Genomic DNA, 17,109 nt, shown 5'->3' on the forward strand with positions numbered 1-17,109 from the left:
TTACAATTTCTCTTTTGGGTCACAGGCTAAAAATAAAAGTCCTACAAAATGTGTTCTCTGCATTTGACCCATCTCTTGTAGCGGTGAGCCACAGCCAAGGAGCAGTGAGCTGTAGCCATGCCATGCTCAGGAATCATTTGATTAGTTGATTTGACCCGCCCAATCCAAACCTTTGATGCTGAGTGCCAAAGCAGAGAGGCTTTGGGTCCCATTTTTACAGTCTTTGGTGTGATCCCGCCAGGGATCGAACCCCGACCTTTCAGGGAAGACACTCTAACCACAAGGCCACTGTCGGGATAGGATTGGAAAGGATTGGGAATGTGACTAGATAGGCTACTATCTTTGCAATGAGTGAATAAAATGGTATAGTGGACCATGGTTTCAAAACTCAAGATAGAAAGTATTGACAACAAAATACAGTTTTTGCCACCTTTATTGAATACAATGGTTCATATTTTAGGACTTAAGGTACCTTGAATAAGAAACAATATAGTATTGACAACAAAATACAGTTTTACCCATTTATTGAATACAATGGGTCATATTTGAGGACTTATGGTATAAGAAACAATATAGTATTGACAACAAAATACAGTTTTTGCCCCATTTATTTAATACAATGGGTCATATTTTACGACTGTGCATGGTCCCTTGAATAAGAAACATAGTATTGACAACAAAATACTGTTGTAGCCACCTTCATTGAATACGATGGGTCATATTTTATGACTTTGTACGGTGACTTGAACTGGAGAACTTATTCAGCAGCTTCTTTTCCCTGTAACAATAGGAAAATAATGTTAGATATTCAAAAATCAATCTTTAGTTAAATCTTAGTTAAAGGATAATGAACCTTCAGTTATTGAACATTACCTTTGCGTCGCGACTCTTAGATCTCATCTTGTTGACCTGGGATTCAGCGATGTCGGCGCGCTCCTCAGCCTCTTCCAGCTCATTTTGAACCTTCCTACACTTGGTCAGGTGAGAGTTGGCTGCTTCCTCCTGCAATATTATAGACATGGGTCAAAGCTGCACTATTTAAAAAGAGCATGTTGCAATTATAGACACTTTCAGGATATTGTAATGTGTTTGTGGCTAATACAGTGGCCCGTGCAGCACGTTCATGAGTGCGTCGGGACCGTCCTGAATTTGCCTTGACAGGTTCTCATTGGAATGACACGATCATGGCTGGGTTCTTGTTCAGCATCCTGTGACCCCGAGCCAAACATGTCCGCTTACAGGGATTTTTTTTAAATGCTTTCCGTGGTCTATTTTGGAAATGTTTTGCCATTACACACACTTTGACTGCATGTGTCTGCAGCATGTGTGCATTGTGTAGCAGCATGCTTTCCCTTTCAGCATCCATCCAGTCACAGGTCTTCCCAACGCCCATGTGTGCTGTGTGCGCCCCATACAGCAGAAGCATGGCAAGCTAGAGATTCCATGTGCCACTTGTGGAAAGCAGCAAGATGGACATGAAGAATGCTCTGCTGTTGGTCATATGACATTGCATCATAACTGATTCCTATTATTCCTTTTAGTTAAACTATGACGACACACACCACTAACTAACAATGTCTATTTTACTTACCGCTTCCTCTGCCTGTCTCTTGTAGCCCTTCACCTTCAGCTGCAGCTTGTCTACCAGATCCTGAAGCCTGGCCATATTCTTCTTGTCCTCTTCAGTCTGAAGTGAGAGTGAATTTATAACATTAGCTGCCATGTCCATCTATTCATTTAGTCAGTGGCATGATGATGGTTATTTAAGTGATATAGCGTACCTGGTATGACAGCTCCTTCACTCTCCTCTCGTACTTGCGCACACCTTTAATAGCGTCTCCACTGCCTTTCTGTGCACCTTCAACCTCTGCCTCCAGTTCACGCACCTTCACAATGGAAACATACATTATGAAGAGATTGTGTTTTATTTCATTGACATATAAGCCGTGTTGACCCATTGAGATCTGAGAGCAGATTATACACGTCTTCTAAATCATTTTCAATCATCAAGGACCCCCAGAAATGTCTTGTATTTGGCCCGCCAACCCCCATCTGAAAATATTATTGTTGCAGGGGACCCCCCCCCCCCCAGAAGCAAAGGTAAGAGTTAAAAATGTTTGCTGTGAAATACATAATTCAAAGATTTTCACACGTTTTTACAAAACAAAATCACAAATAGCAGATCTACACACTTAAGGACATGCTTGTATATTTGCTATTTTTCAATAGCTAAAGTTAAGTTAAGTGTTTAAAAGCCAAGGTGACACAGATGTGTTCCAGGTCTTAATGGGTTGAAGTAAACTACACTTTACCCTGCCCTCCAGTTTCTGGAGCTGCTTCTTGCCTCCCTTCATGGCCAGGTTCTCGGCCTCGTCGAGGCGGTGCTGCAGGTCCTTGACGGAGACCTCCAGGTTCTTCTTCATCCTCTCCAGGTGAGAGCTGGTGTCCTGCTCCTTCTTCAGCTCCTCGGCCATCATGGCCGCCTGGAAAGTCATCGTTGTTGTGAGATCAAATACACTTTATTGTCCCGCATGTGAAACAATGTCTTGGTCTCCTGCGTCATTCAACGCACGACAATGGCTCTTTAAAATCATGAAAGGTAATAAACAGATACATGTGTGATGTGTCATGAGACCAGAAGGAATCAAACCAGGTAATACAATCACAATATCTTAGTACTATATACTATATATATATATATACTATTATATTTAGTAGTAATTGTTGTTGCTATTAAATAGCTTGATTGACTGAATATATTGTTGTACCAGTTCAGTCTGCACTGTAACATTCTGAACCATCTGCCTGAAACAGAATGCCATAAGGATGTCTAATTGTCCTGGTATAATGGACCTCTGGAATGGAACTTACATCAGTGATGGCCTTCTTTGCTTTCTCCTCAGCATTCCTTGCTTCTTGAACACTGTCGTCCACTTCACCTTGAACCTGGACCAGGTCAGTTTCAAGCTTCTTCTTGGTGTTCAAAAGGCTTGTGTTCTAAAAGATAAACATTCGGATTAGCAATACAAGTATGTTAAATAATGTTGACAGTTTTTCTTTCTTATCCAATTGACTTACCTGGGAGTGCAACAGTCCAGCACGCTCACTGGCGTCCACCAGTTCCTGTTCAGCCACTTTGCGGCCTCTCTCCGTCTGTTCCAGAGCCACTCTCAGCTCCTCGATCTCAGCGACCATGAGGCCGTTCCTACGCTCCACCATGGCGCCTTGTTCCTTCACATCTTCCTGGCCTCTGAGAGCATCGTCAAGGTGCAGTTGGGCATCCTAAAAAAAAGAGATTGCATATGAGGTGGACATGTTATGAGAAATGTCAGAATGTTGTTCGGATCATAGACCATGTCAAGCTCATTCTGCGGTGATTTCAAATCCGCCATATTTATATATCCGGTCCATAAATGAATACTATATTGGCTGCAACCGCAGCGAGGGCGGGTCTTCACTCGGTAGAACCAGTAGATTTTAAAATTAACATGACCATAATTTACTAAACGCATATCATGATGATTTAAAAAATACTTTAAACTAGCGATTGAAAACAACGTGTTTTTGAAAAGGTTTACTAAGGTAATCAAGTGTAAAGTTCACCCACAGCCTCATTGAGATTTTAATGTCTTGCAAACAGTAGAAGACATCTGCTGGGCCATAAATAGGAACAGCAGCTTCAACGAGAAACCGGAAGTGGCTTCATCTCCAGACAGCGGATGGAGCTAGCCCCTTGGTTCAGATGTTCAGAGCAGTTCCATTGATTGAATATGTGTCTAACTAATATGTTTTGCACCTTAAGCTGTCCCTGGACGTTCCTCAGCTGCTTCTGGGCCTCAGCAGCCTGGCGGTTGGCGTGGCTCAGCTGAACCTCCATCTCGTTCAGGTCTCCCTCCATCTTCTTCTTGACCCTCAGGGCATCGTTTCTGCTCCTGACCTCAGCGTCCAGAGTGCCCTGCATGGAGTCGGTCACCCTCTGGCTGTTTCTCTTGATCTGCTCCATCTCTTCATCCTTCTCTGACAGCTTCCTGTCAACCTCACCCTTGATCTGGTTGAGCTCCAGCTGGACACGAAGAATCTTAGACTCCTCGTGCTCCAGAGTACCCTGAAATGAAATACAGGATCAAAAGGTTGTAGGACCTTTTATGTAACATCGATTATATACTGCTACGCTGTTTGAATATAAAACGTATTGAAAGGAATCTAACATTTGTGTTGTTCATCTAGGAACTAAAAGTGTTACCTCGGCTTCCTCCAGGGCTGTCTGGATCTCTGACTTCTCTGTTTCCACCTGCTTCTTGCCCTTCTCCAGCTCATGGATGTTCTTTCCAGTCTCACCGATCTGTTCGGTGAGGTCTGAGATCTCCTCTGCAAAATGATGAATGAACTTTCAGCGACTATTTGTGTTTGAATAAAGTTGTAGCCTGATCCATATTGATCTTTATATTAGTTATTATTTAACTGTTATTTAAATACTGATGTAGAGAACTTACGTTGCAGGTTCTTGTTCTCACGCTTCATGGTCTCCAGTTGGTCCAGGGACTCCTCGTAGGAGTTCTTCATCTTAAACAACTCGGTGCCGAGAGAACGAGCCTCTTTTTGAGCTCCTTCCAACTCCGCATTGCCCTCTTCATGTTTCTGCTTCCATTCTGCCAAGACCTGCACAGCAGCCGTGATGAAATGTGTCATTTACCTCCACTTTCAGGAGGAAACAATTAAAATAATTCATGACAAAGCAATTCACGTTGCTTAGACAACAGTCCGAGTGGCATTAGTCTGACAACACCGCTGCTCCCGAGATGTGCTGCCAGTTACAACTAACCCGTGGCTTACTGTGAAGTTAGGTTTAGGTTTGGGTTTTGAGTAGAGTGTTTCATGACTGTAGGACTGTTAGTACGTCTGACCAAACACATGCACCCATGTCAAAGCACCTTATCGAAGTTCCTCTGTTTCTTGTCGAGGTTGGCGGCTAAACCGTTGGCCCTCTCCACGTCAATCATGAGGTCTTCCACTTCACCCTGGAGTCTCTGCTTGGTCTTCTCCAGAGAGGCACACTTGGAATTCACAGCCTCGATTTGCTCCTCAGCCTCCTGAAGACGCTGGGCGAGCTTCTTCCTGTTGATCAGTGTTGAAACAAATCAAAGTTTAATTATAATAATAATAATTATATTATTATATTGTTATATATATTATTATTATTATTATATTTTGTATACTGTTTTTAGAATTTAATCTCAATGATGTATGAGTTTTCTGGGGTCCTTATGTCTAGTTAAATTATGTCACCTCTTTTGCAATCACAGACTCTGCTTAGCAAATGATTGGTTGTTTGTCAAAATGCTGTGCTGAGCCTGAAAAAGGTCAGTAGTGACCGGAACGTTGCCTACTTAATAATAATAACTGTATATTCTTGTACCGAGCAGATCAACAGTGTGCGGGCGTATTGTTTTCTATTTTATTATTGCTGTGCACTTGCCTATACGCACCTGTTCCTAAGCCTACTCTAGGTGTGCAAAAGTCTTTATAGTGAAGAAAAAAACACTGATGACGTACTTAGCCTCCTCCAGCTCCTCTGTGCGTTGGACAGCATCAGTCTCATACTTGCTCCTCCACTGACACACCTCAGCGTTGGCCTTGGACATTCCACGCTGCAGCTCAGCCTTGGCCTCTTGCTCCTCTTCAAACTGCTCCCTCAGGAGGTCACAGTCATGGCGAGCTGACTGCACAGCGTGGGCGAGGGCGTTCTTTGCCTGTCAAAAGAAATACGGCAAAATAATGTCAGCTGGATGAAATTACAAAAAGATGGAATTAGGTCTGTTCGTAAAAAAATAAAAAGGTTGTTCATTATACCTTAACCTCCTCTTCAACGAGTCTCTTCAACTCCTCGATCTGCTGGGTGAAGGCCTGCTTGCCTCTGGTGAGCTGAGAGACCAGAGCTTCTTTCTCCTCAAGTTGACGAGCAAACTCACCTAGTTAGACATTTGAGTATACGTTTAAAAAGTAAATCATCTTTGATCAATACATACAATTCCTGGGATCGCCGCTGATGCCAGTGCCATCGACAGACCATGTAGGCTAGTAGACGATGAACATTTACCATTTTCCGTCAACAGTCTTGCTCTCTGAGCTCCAATATCATTGATCTGGCGAACATTCTCATCACTCTTGGACTTGATTTCACTGAGTTGGTCCTCAAGGGTGCGGCACATCTTCTCAAGATTTCCCTGTTGATTATCATTGGACACATTCAATCACTGAAGTAACCTACAATGTATTCCTTCGTTTACATCCCCCTGCTTGGTTCATTGAACGTATTTTGTCAAGAATTACACACAAGCACTCTATTCTACCTTTGCCTTAGCAACAGCTTCCATGTTGCTGGACAGGTCATCGATCTCCATCTTGTATTCACTCTTCTCCTTCTCCAGTTTCTGCTTGACACGCTGGAGGTTGTCGATCTGCTCGCCCAACTCTGCGACGCTGTCCGCCTGCTTCTTACGGAGAGCAGAGGCAGTGGCCTCGTGCTGCAGGGTGGACTCTTCCAAGTCACGACGCAGCTTCTGGAACTCAGCCTCACGCTTCTTGTTCATCTCGATCTGAGCGGCAGTGGCGCCTCCAGCCTCCTCCAGCCTCTCACTGATCTCTTCAAGTTCCCTGGAGAGATCAGCTCTCTGCTTCTCAACCTTGGCCCGAGCGGCACGCTCTGCCTCGATCTCCTCCTCCAGTTCTTCAATACGAGCCTTTCAAATGAAGGGAAATATTAAAATCTTAATTTTTCACTTACTTACCATCAATGATTTTAAATAAGATGGAAAAAAAGAAATACCTGGAGTTCTTTGATCTTCTTCTGCAGCTGGGCTCCCATAGATTGCTCATCCTCAATCTTACTCAGAAGCTGGGCTACTTCAAAGTCCTTCCTGTGGTATACATACAGTACATCATATGTTAGTGGTAATTTTTCTCCATGGCATTTCATATTATTATTGTTGTTGTTATTATTATTATTGTTGTTATTATTATTGTGGTCCACATTACTTCTTTATCTTCTCATCAGACTGCTGCTTGTCATTCTCCAGATCCATGATGGCTTCCTGGGCCAGTTTCAGATCACCCTCCAGCTTTCTCTTGGTTCTCTCGAGGTCCATGCGAAGCTTCTTCTCTTGCTCCAGAGAACCCTCCAACTGCACAATATAGTTTTCATAATGATTCAGTAGGAAAATAACCATAGCCTACCGTATTAAAGTTTCAAAACATCCAATTGACTTGCTAAACTCACGTCGTCAACTTGCTGTTCCAGCTTGGTCTTGGCCTTGGTCAGAGTGTTGACTTTGTCTTCCTCTGCCTGCAGGTCATCCAGGGTCTGCTGATGGGCCTCTTGGAGCGCCTTCTTCTCCTTGGTCAGCTTAGCAAGACCTTCATCTTGAGAGGCCATCTCCTCAGTCAGGTTCTTCACCTAAATAAGCAGAATGAATGGATCATTATCGTTTTAGAACTTGATAAGACCGCTACGCTAGAAGAGTGTATAATCGTGACTGGATCATTATTGTCCAATAACTTGGTAAGACGGCTAAAGTGTATGATCATGAACCTTGTTTTCAGTGGCGTGTTTCTCCTTCTCCACTTTGGCCAAGGTGAGCTCCAGGTCGTCGATGTCCTTCTTGAGCTCAGAGCATTCGTCCTCCAGCTTCCTCTTCTTGGCAGTAAGCTCTGCGTTGATCTCCTCCTCGTCCTCCAGTCTCTCGGTCGTCTCTTTGAGCTTCGCCTCCAGCTGGATCTTACTTTTAATGAGACCCTCACATCTCTCCTCAGCATCATTCAGAGCCTCGTCTCCCTGGTTGTCAATGAAAGAGATAAGTGAGGAAACGTGTCAGCATTTGTTCTGGGTGAGATTTCGCTCCTATGCCACTTGAATGTGGAACGCCTTACTAACGGCCATTAAGAAATGTGAATCCCTAGACCCGTTTTCCCGGGTTTTCTTTTACATTCTTTAACTGTAGGCCTATATATGATTATTTCCTTTTGTATATTTCCTAGTGTATATTTGATTAATTGAAATGGAGGACCCTGATAAACAAGTCTTGTTTGTACCCATTCTACAAACAGTGAATACAAATTTTAATCAAAGATTTGTTTTGCAGCTGCTTCCATGGGAGACTCCTTCGTCCACAAGGGACACTAACAGAGCTGAACAAGCTTGTGAAAAAGGCAGGCTCTGTCATTGTAAGAGCCTGGACGGTACAGAGGTGAGGACAAGGAAGAAGCTGGAGGCTATCAACCTCCAGCAGTGGCATATGCAGCAGATTCACCCTCCCCACAGAAGAACCTGCCATGGTCTACATCTACATTAGATAAAATATACAAGGTCAGATGATAAACAATATGAAATATTATTAGCAACATTTCCTGTACAAGTGTGGCTACTTACTGATGACGCTGCCACTGCAAGGTTATTCTTCTCCTGCGTTACAGCAACCAACTTCTCTTCCAGGTTCTTCTTCTTCTCCAGAGCAGCAGCCAGGTCTGTCGTCATCTTTTCGTAGTTCTCCTTCATCGCTGCGAGCTCCTTCTCAGTCTCAGCGCTCTGCAGAAGAGGCTTGATCTTGTAGTAGACCTTCATCCATGGCCAGTGTTTCACAGCGACAAACGAGCGGAGGTTGAACTGGATGGTGAAAACGGCATCTCTGTGGAAAACAGTTTCAGTGGATCATGATCGAGAGTTTCCACGTATTACTCTGGCTATAGTAACTTACTATTATTGTGTCATAGTTACTTGCGCAAGCAAAGTGCGCAAGTACTGCGATCGGTTGGGTATGTACATTATGTATGTTGGGGTATGTATGTCAGTGTCTCCAACAGCCATTCTTGGTGACAAAACTAAGGTATGTTTCAAGGTTGGTTTAAGGTCAATAACGTGTCTAAATGATTTTGAATAACAAAGAGCTCTATGACTCAGAGCAGCAGTCGTACCCAGACAGACAGACAGCAGAGTGGTCTAGGACTCGGACATGGCCTAATTGTATGCAAGGCGCAAGTTGGCGTCTCGAGAGTGTTACTATTGTTGTCGTTATTTGCTGTTGGTATTATCTTTGTTGCCCTGTGTCGTGGCAAGGTAAATGCAGATGGCCGCCCACCCAAGAGCCTGGTTCTGCTCGAGGTTTCTTCTCCTGTTTTTTCCTTGCAAGGTGCTTACCTTGTCGCCGTCATCTTGACAAACTCCTTTCTCATGAGGTAAGCTCGTGCGAGAGCCTGAGTCATTGTGACCAGAGTGAACAGCTTCTCATCTCGCATCTCCTCCAGGGTTCCCAGCAGACCAGCTTTGAAGAACACCTGAACACATTGTTACAAAACACTGTCACTAAACAACCATAAAATCTTTAGTCCACTCGGGATAATGTTAAACCGGGTTCACAGTGTGCTCACCTTGGTGTGTCCAAACCTGTACTCATCAACAGGAACGTCAATGGACCCAAGCAGCTTCTCTGAAGCTTTCTTGTTGTCCATGAAGGCGCCATCGGGGCACGCGCTGGCGTTCAGTACTTTGTACCTGTTTTTATAAAATGTTATGGTCATTTTGCGCTGGCATTCTATACTTTTCTAAAAGTTGGTAATTTTGCATTGACTAGGTTTGGAAATAAAAGCTGCTGGGGGGAAAGGAATGAATACCTCTGCTTGAAGTCAGCGTATGGGATTCTGCTGGGGAAGCCCTTTCTACAGATCCTGATTCCCTCTAGCACACCGTTACACCTCAGTTGGTGGATGACCAGGAAGTTCTCCATCAGGCCTGTACAGATGTTGCTTCATTATTACAAGAACAAACTCTGGCCAAAGTTGCATTAAATAGTAGTTTATCATTTTTATTTTCAGTGTTTACCGGGTTTCTTGATCTCATTGGGAATCAGGCAACGCACAAAGTGAGGATGAGTGCTCCTCAGGTTGGTCATCAGCATCCCCAAGTTTGCCTATTGAGACATAAAACAGCCAATTATGTTTATTATTAGTAAAAAGTCATACAAATTTGTACTTTTTCCTCCGCTGCTATTATTTCAACTCTTTAGATACTAGTTTCTTTGCAGATTTAAAACATACATTAACCATTTAAGCCCTATTTTAAACTTCAGCCACAACAGAAATTGTTTAATTGTTAATTTTGTTTATTTCTTACATGGATATAATGTTGATAGTAATAATAATGCTTCACTCTTACAGGAATATAATGTTGATAATAATGAATACAAAATCTTACCCTGAATGCACTAGACACAGTCTGCATGGAACCACCCTTCTTCTTGCCTCCCTTCTTTGTATTATCTGTTTATATTTGTCAGAATCGTGAGTTATCATCATTAGTCATATACAGAATGCAAATTCCTCCCTAGTGTTCATAGTATTCATATAACAATACCCCCAGGCTCAGGTTGGGGGATAGAACACGTATTATTATCCTATATTAAAACTCTATTTCTAAAATGGTTAGTCCCAATACTTGAATCTGATTGGCTGGGTTCCGTTGTAAATCTCACGATAATCGGGTGCAGTACTTAGTTTAGACAGTTTTTGGTTTAGACCAGTCATTAGTCCTACAACTACAACCTATCTCAAACCCTCACCCTAAACCTAACCTCCCACGGGGCAGCACACCTAAACCTAACCTTAACCCTAAACTAAGTATGCACCCCCGATAATCCACACCTTCAATCACTTTATGTAATTCCCAGCTGATCCCGCAGCTCTGCAGCTGAACTGGGGAAGGGGAGCACTTGATTGCCTTACACACCCTGGCCGTGCGGGCGTCTATGCACCGCCCGCGCTCATATGACTGTGAATGTGTGGCTCCGGGCGGCCTCGTAAAGTTATCAAGCGCCTCCTATTCCCCCGTCACAGAGACTGGAGTAAAAACAAGGAAGTGTGGCTTGCTCTGGTGGGCGCAAAGCGTAGCTACTTTTGTGAATGTAATAGTTTTATGAGGTTAATATTACTATGTGTGTAACCATTTTAGAAAAGCTATAAGACACGCGAGGTCCCAGCTTACTGTGTCATTTATAATGGCTGACAGGGTCAGAGACCTTCCGCTATGCCTCGGGTCTCACTACACCTCTCAGCCATTATTAAATACCCGGTAACCTGAGACCTCTTGTGGCTTATTGCTTTAATTAAAATTGCCTAAAGTGTGGGCTGGTGGGTGTGTTGGATGTCACAAACGTAACAGGCACACCGCTGCTCTGAACCGCACCCAACTTGTCACCAACACTGACCAGAGGTCTGCCATCAGAATAGCTGGCCGCTGGGTGCCACAGGCACACCATTGCTCAGCCCCTTCTATGTTCCTATTGGCTGAGGTTTAAACAGCCATAGCTCCAGTTCCCCGCATGCTTCCCCAAACTTGATAGGTGCGCCAATTAGGGACAGGCTGTAATTGCTTAAGCCCCGCCCCTCTGTGTTCCTACTGGCTGGCCTTTAAAGTAAACAACCATAATAACATGCAAACAGTTCCCAGTATCCTTGAGCACATTACATTATATTAATAAACATACCTTCAGGCTCAGGTGGGGGATAGAACATAGCCAGCAGTTTAACGGAAGACTTCTGGAACAGCTGAATGACAGAGTCGTTAAGAGGATCTTTGTTCTTGTCCAGCCAGCCTGTGATGCTGTAGTCCACCGTTCCAGCGTAGTGGACCAGGGAGAAGTGAGCCTCGCCCTTGCCTTTGCCAGGCTTGGGCTTCTCAAAGGCCTTGTTCTTTCCCAGATGCGCTAAAACCAGCGCCTCGGCGAAGGATTTGTCTGTAGCCTTCGGGAACATGCACTGCTCTTCAAGGATGGAGAAGATGCCCAAGGGCTGTGTAAAGGAGGCAAAAAACAATATTAACATCATGTCCATTAAACTAAGTAAGTATGTAAGCCTTGCCGAGCAATGAGGTACATAGGGCAGGAGCCTATCTCTCTGTAGCATGAGGCAGCTTTGATGTACACGCACACCCCCTGGACATGACACTAGTATGTCACAGGGACTTACCACAATCCAAACCCTTGATGCTGAGTGCCAAGCAGGGAGGCCCTGGGTCCCATTTTTAGAGTCTTTGGTATGACCCAGCCGGGGATCGAACCCCCAGCCTCCCAATCTCAGGGCGGACACTCAAACCAAAAGGCTACTGAGCTGGTGCAATTAAACCAAAGCACAGAATAATTGTACCTTCTCAATCAGCTCAATGTAGACAGCCAAGTCCATGATAATACATACAAATGTAATAATAATTGTATACCTTCTCAATCAGCTCAATGCAGATAGCCAAGTCCATGCCGAAGTCAACGAGATCCCAGGGAATTCCCTCTTTCAAGTACTCTTCTTGTTCCAGAACAAACATGGTGTGGTTGAAAAACTGTTGCAGTTTCTCATTGGTGAAGTTGATGCACAGCTGCTCCAGGGTGTTGAACTGTGAGTAGAAATATCATTATTAGTCCAATCTCTTGTAATAAAGTGTTGTGTAATTGTGAAAATTACACAAAAATAATTAGGCCTAAATTCTCCCAATTAAAACAAGTCCATGCTTACGTCAAAGATCTCAAAACCAGCGATGTCCAGCACACCAATGTAGAAGACCCTCTGCTGCTTGGTGTCCAGCATCTCGTTGATCCTGATGACCATCCAGAAGAACTCCTTCTCATAGAGGGACTTGGCCAAGGCACCGACTGAGTTCATTACCTAAGGAAATGTGAACGTTATTAGTATGAGTGAGAATTACGCAATTTACAATTTAGACATTTATAAGATTATCTTAATCCAGAGTGATTTAAAGTAAATAATAAGGAAAACATGAGGTAGTACAAAATGCATAGAAATTGTAATCGAGGAGCATAGGTAAACCAAGAATCAACTCTAAGTAGTATAATCTAAAAAAACAATCAAATTAACCTTATATCGTTCTACATAACACGCTATCTAAATTGCATTTTAGCATTTGTATAAACCGGCAAGGTTGTCAAGGCTAGGGCAAGTGCTACGGCAAGTGATATGGGCTAATAGTGGAGTCTGAAGATGATTTAAGACAGTGTGGACACAACTCAAACAGATATTCTAGCATGGTGTGTTAATATAAATGTGCATATGAAATCAGAACATGGAAATCATGCAACTCACCTGTGGCACAGTTTGTCCTTTCGTGACATACTCGTTTCCCACTTTCACCCTGGGGTAACAATATGCCTTAAGCATCTCTGCTGAGTTTATGCCCAACAGGTAGGCAATCTTGTCAGCCTCTGAAATGTTCATGCAATTTTAAATTTACATTTTAGACATCAATCCAGAAATCAGCACGAAATCATCAAATGCATTAACCAAATAATCATCGGTCTAAACCAGCGGTTCCAAAACATCTTTGGCCATGCACCCCTGTTACCTCCCGACCTTGCTGACGCACCCCCCCACATGGAAATATAAATTGCATAAGCATAAGCTGCAGTATATAGAGACATATATTTCCTATTTATCCACATGTATGCACATGTGTATTAACCTGAATATGGCATCTAAAGGATAGGCTATATTCTGTATACTTATCATTGGAATAACATGTTAATATATTTAAAATAAAACCATAGCACCACCATTAACCTTTTCTTTTTAAATTTTTGTCCCACAATTATGTAACCCATTTTTCACCCCTGTGTCAATGATCTAATGTCATCCTGGGCTCTACACACCCTCCGCCAACCTAGTCCCCATATATGGGGGACCTGGGGAGAGCAACAGACTTGAAATCATGCTTCCTTCATGCCTGAGTGTCCACGTTTCTCCATTACACCTGGCAGGGGTGAGTTTTCCTGGTTGGAAGGAACACGTTATTCCAACCAGTTCATTTCCTCTCCATCAGGTGCCCCGGCTGGCCAGGGGGAGGCAGTTTAGAGACCAGGATTACAGCATGTTTTTTGTGAGGGTACCTACCCTAGGCCCAGAAAGGCTGTTTCGCCAGCCCAGCCTCGGGTGTGGGCACTGATGGAGGAAAAACACTACCAGCACCCACAGCGTCCAAAGCGGGAATCGAACCCAGGACCTTCTAGCTGTGAGGCGACAGCACGACCAACTGTGCCACCATGCCCCCTACCATTAGCGTTTTCATGGCGCGCAACTCCCTAGCTACTACTTCTACTAGTACTACTAATAATAATAATACTAATATAAATAAAGACCAGCTCACCCTCTGTGCCATCTGGTTCGGCCTGTTCCTCACGCTGCTTCTGTTTGAACTTCATGACTCCGTGGTGCATCACTGCACCGGTGAGCTTGTAGATCAGCTGTTTCTCCTCACCGTTGAAGCCCAGGATGTCGATAGCTTCCTGATGTCAATAAGCAGAGAAGATGTGTTCAAAAGATTGAGATTATTTAATCATTAGATTAGCAAACATCCTTTCAAACGGTGTACAACTCAACTGTAAACAAAGCAACATACAGTGGATGCAGGGTATCTATCTGCACATTTCTAAAGTGGCAATTTAAGGACTTTTAATACCTATAAAATAAATACAAAATAAAACAAATGAGACCATTACTGCATCAAGTAATCAACAAATACTATACTATAATACTTGTCAAGCATTGGCCAAATTGACAAATATTACCTAAGAAATAGGAAAAACATGTGATATTGCATATTTTCACAATATGTAGGCCTATCTGTGAAACTGAATCAACTATTACAATTCCAAGTTCAGTTATTTCGGGGGCGGGGTCACAGCCTAAAAGCTTTGAGAAGCACTGATTTAGAGAATACATTTTGCAGAGCAACTGACTGCAGTCCACAGTAAGTATTAGAAAGTTTTTAAAATAATGTCCACTCACGTCAGTAGCCTCGAGCTCCACCTTGTCGTCAATGCTGGCCACAACGATCACACCCATGCTGATCAGTGGGAAGTCGTAGGGGTTGGAAGTGATCAGGCACATTTCTGAAAAGGGATTTTAAAAAGGGTGAACATGTGTTGTTGTTTTTTCGAGGGAGGGAGGGGGCATCTCTGATGCATTTGGGGAGTGCATTCCAGAGTGCAGGGCATGCACGCAGCCACAGAGAAGGTCTTGTTGCCCCAGGATTTGAGCCTGGTCTTCTTCGGGACCTCCAAGATGTTGGCAACTTGGCATCACTCACCCTGAGGGCACGGGACGGGACACAAGGCTCAAGGAGGGCTGAGAGGTGTGTGTGTGTGGGGGGGGGGGGGGGGGTGACAAGGCAGCTTGTACAGTGCCTTGTAGGTGGTGAGCAGTATTTTGAATTGACAGGTAGCCAGTGGAGGTCGTGAAGGACTGGTGTGATGTGATCTTTGGAGCGGGTGGTGGTGAGCAGGCGACAGGCGGGCGGCTGTGTTTTGAACAGTTTTAAACTGCATCGTCAGTAAATAAACACTTACCAACAATCCCAGGTATGTGGTTGGTCATCATCTGGAAAAAGATGTGGTAACCCCTCTCTGCAGCAAGCTGATATGTCACTCTGGACTTCTCCAGCAGATCTGTAGGGGTTGTACATAACTCAATAATAATAATAATAATACTCAAATTAAGGCATATATGATTTTTTTATCTGTGAACTTCATACTTACATGTCTCAATATCAGCACTGGCCAGTTTACCCGATGTGCCAAAATGGATTCTGATGAATTTACCCTGTTTGATATAGAGAAGCACAATTAGTTGCATCGCTCTACATTGTGTAATTAATAATTATTGCAGGTTTTCTCATGAGAGGTCATTATTTTTACACTTACAAAGCGAGAGGAGTTGTCATTCCTCACAGTCTTGGCATTACCATAGGACTCCAGCAAGGGATTGGCTGCAATAATCTGATCCTCCAGTGACCCCTAGAATGTTTTAGACATCGCCCAGTTTGGTCAGAATTGTTTTAAACTGAATTGCTATAGTGAAAAAATATATAGCATATAGATGCTTTTATGTTCAAAACATGTATTTGTTAAAGTTCAGAATATATCATATAGGCATTAGGCAATACCTTGATTTTACCGCTATCTGCTGCCGATTTTTCTCCACCGGAACTAGCTGTTGCAAAGTACTGGATGACACGCTTGGTGTTCACAGTCTTTCCAGCACCGGATTCTCCACTGGTTAGAAGACAAATGCAATTAGTGAATGTGTGAACAAGCCTACAAGGGCCTTGTTTTAATGCCTAGAGATGATGCAAACTTACGTGATAAGGACAGACTGGTTCTCTTTATCTGTAAATTGTAAAGCACACTTTTAGTCATGGATATACAGCTCAAAACCACTATAGTTTAATATATTTTTTACATAGTCCTGTCTAGTACTGTACATACCCATCAGCATGAACTGATAGGCGTTGTCAGAGACAGAGTAGATGTGGGGTGGAGCCTCAATACGCTTCTTGCCCCTGTAGGCATTTACAACCTCCTGGTCGTACACTGGGAGCCACTTGTAGGGGTTCACAGTTGCACAGAACAAGCCGGAGTAGGTCTGAAGGCGAGAAGAGAGAGAACATTAACATCATGTGACATAGCACTGAGTACGCACTTGCCAGCAATAATCTTTAACAGTGTTAAAAAGCTCTAAATTGTGATAGTTGCTTGTTCAGTAACCGGAGTCTCCAGGTCACTCCATGTGCAATACTGCAATTATTTTCTCAGCGCGTAAACCACCTTACATAGATCATCCATGCTGCATAACGCTCTTTGAGGTTATACAGGACGGCGGCTTCACTAAGGTGGGTCATCATGGCCATGTCCTCAATCTTGTCATACTTGGGAGGGTTCATAGGGGTGACGTCTGCCTCAGGCACAGTTCTTTCCTGATCAAAATAAATACATACAATAAAATTAAAAACACTCCAGAATGCGTTATGATTACAGTAGTACTGTGCCAGTGTTTGATTGTAGAATACCAGCTCACCTCCGCCTTTTCAGTAAGCAACTGCACAGTGACTTTGCCACCGTCCTTACTGATAATCTTACACTTGAGGTACAGCTCTCCCTTGTCAGCCACATATGCTGCCGTTTTGGCATCAAAGGGCGCCGACTGAGACTCCATTCTCTCCTTCTCTGGCTTACGGAGATATATGGCGGCCTTGCCGTACTGCTCCATCTCTGCGTCCGTACTCAT

General features: G+C 43.5%; 1 protein-coding gene across 1 annotated transcript; it reads right to left on the minus strand.

Annotated features, from left to right (window-relative positions):
- Positions 1–757: 757 nt before the first annotated feature.
- LOC310859761 (myosin heavy chain, fast skeletal muscle-like) lies at positions 758–17,109 on the minus strand (the record flags this gene model as incomplete). The annotated part of the gene is made up of 39 exons (XM_083766470.1): positions 758–778; positions 874–1,002; positions 1,592–1,687; positions 1,782–1,886; positions 2,313–2,483; positions 2,872–2,997; positions 3,079–3,282; positions 3,797–4,105; positions 4,244–4,368; positions 4,494–4,659; positions 4,932–5,115; positions 5,554–5,750; positions 5,851–5,969; positions 6,098–6,224; positions 6,351–6,740; positions 6,827–6,917; positions 7,036–7,181; positions 7,277–7,453; positions 7,589–7,831; positions 8,426–8,681; positions 9,191–9,327; positions 9,421–9,544; positions 9,664–9,781; positions 9,872–9,959; positions 10,244–10,308; positions 11,532–11,835; positions 12,260–12,430; positions 12,550–12,699; positions 13,135–13,253; positions 14,192–14,330; positions 14,833–14,936; positions 15,393–15,491; positions 15,582–15,645; positions 15,747–15,839; positions 15,989–16,097; positions 16,184–16,211; positions 16,311–16,467; positions 16,655–16,798; positions 16,900–17,109. The coding sequence occupies 39 exons, from the start codon at positions 17,107–17,109 to the stop codon at positions 758–760; spliced, it is 5,805 nt and encodes a 1,934-aa protein (XP_083622596.1).

The sequence above is a fragment of the Protomyctophum parallelum genome (genome assembly GCF_964188405.1).
Source record: "Protomyctophum parallelum genome assembly, chromosome: 6".
Taxonomy (NCBI): domain Eukaryota; kingdom Metazoa; phylum Chordata; class Actinopteri; order Myctophiformes; family Myctophidae; genus Protomyctophum; species Protomyctophum parallelum.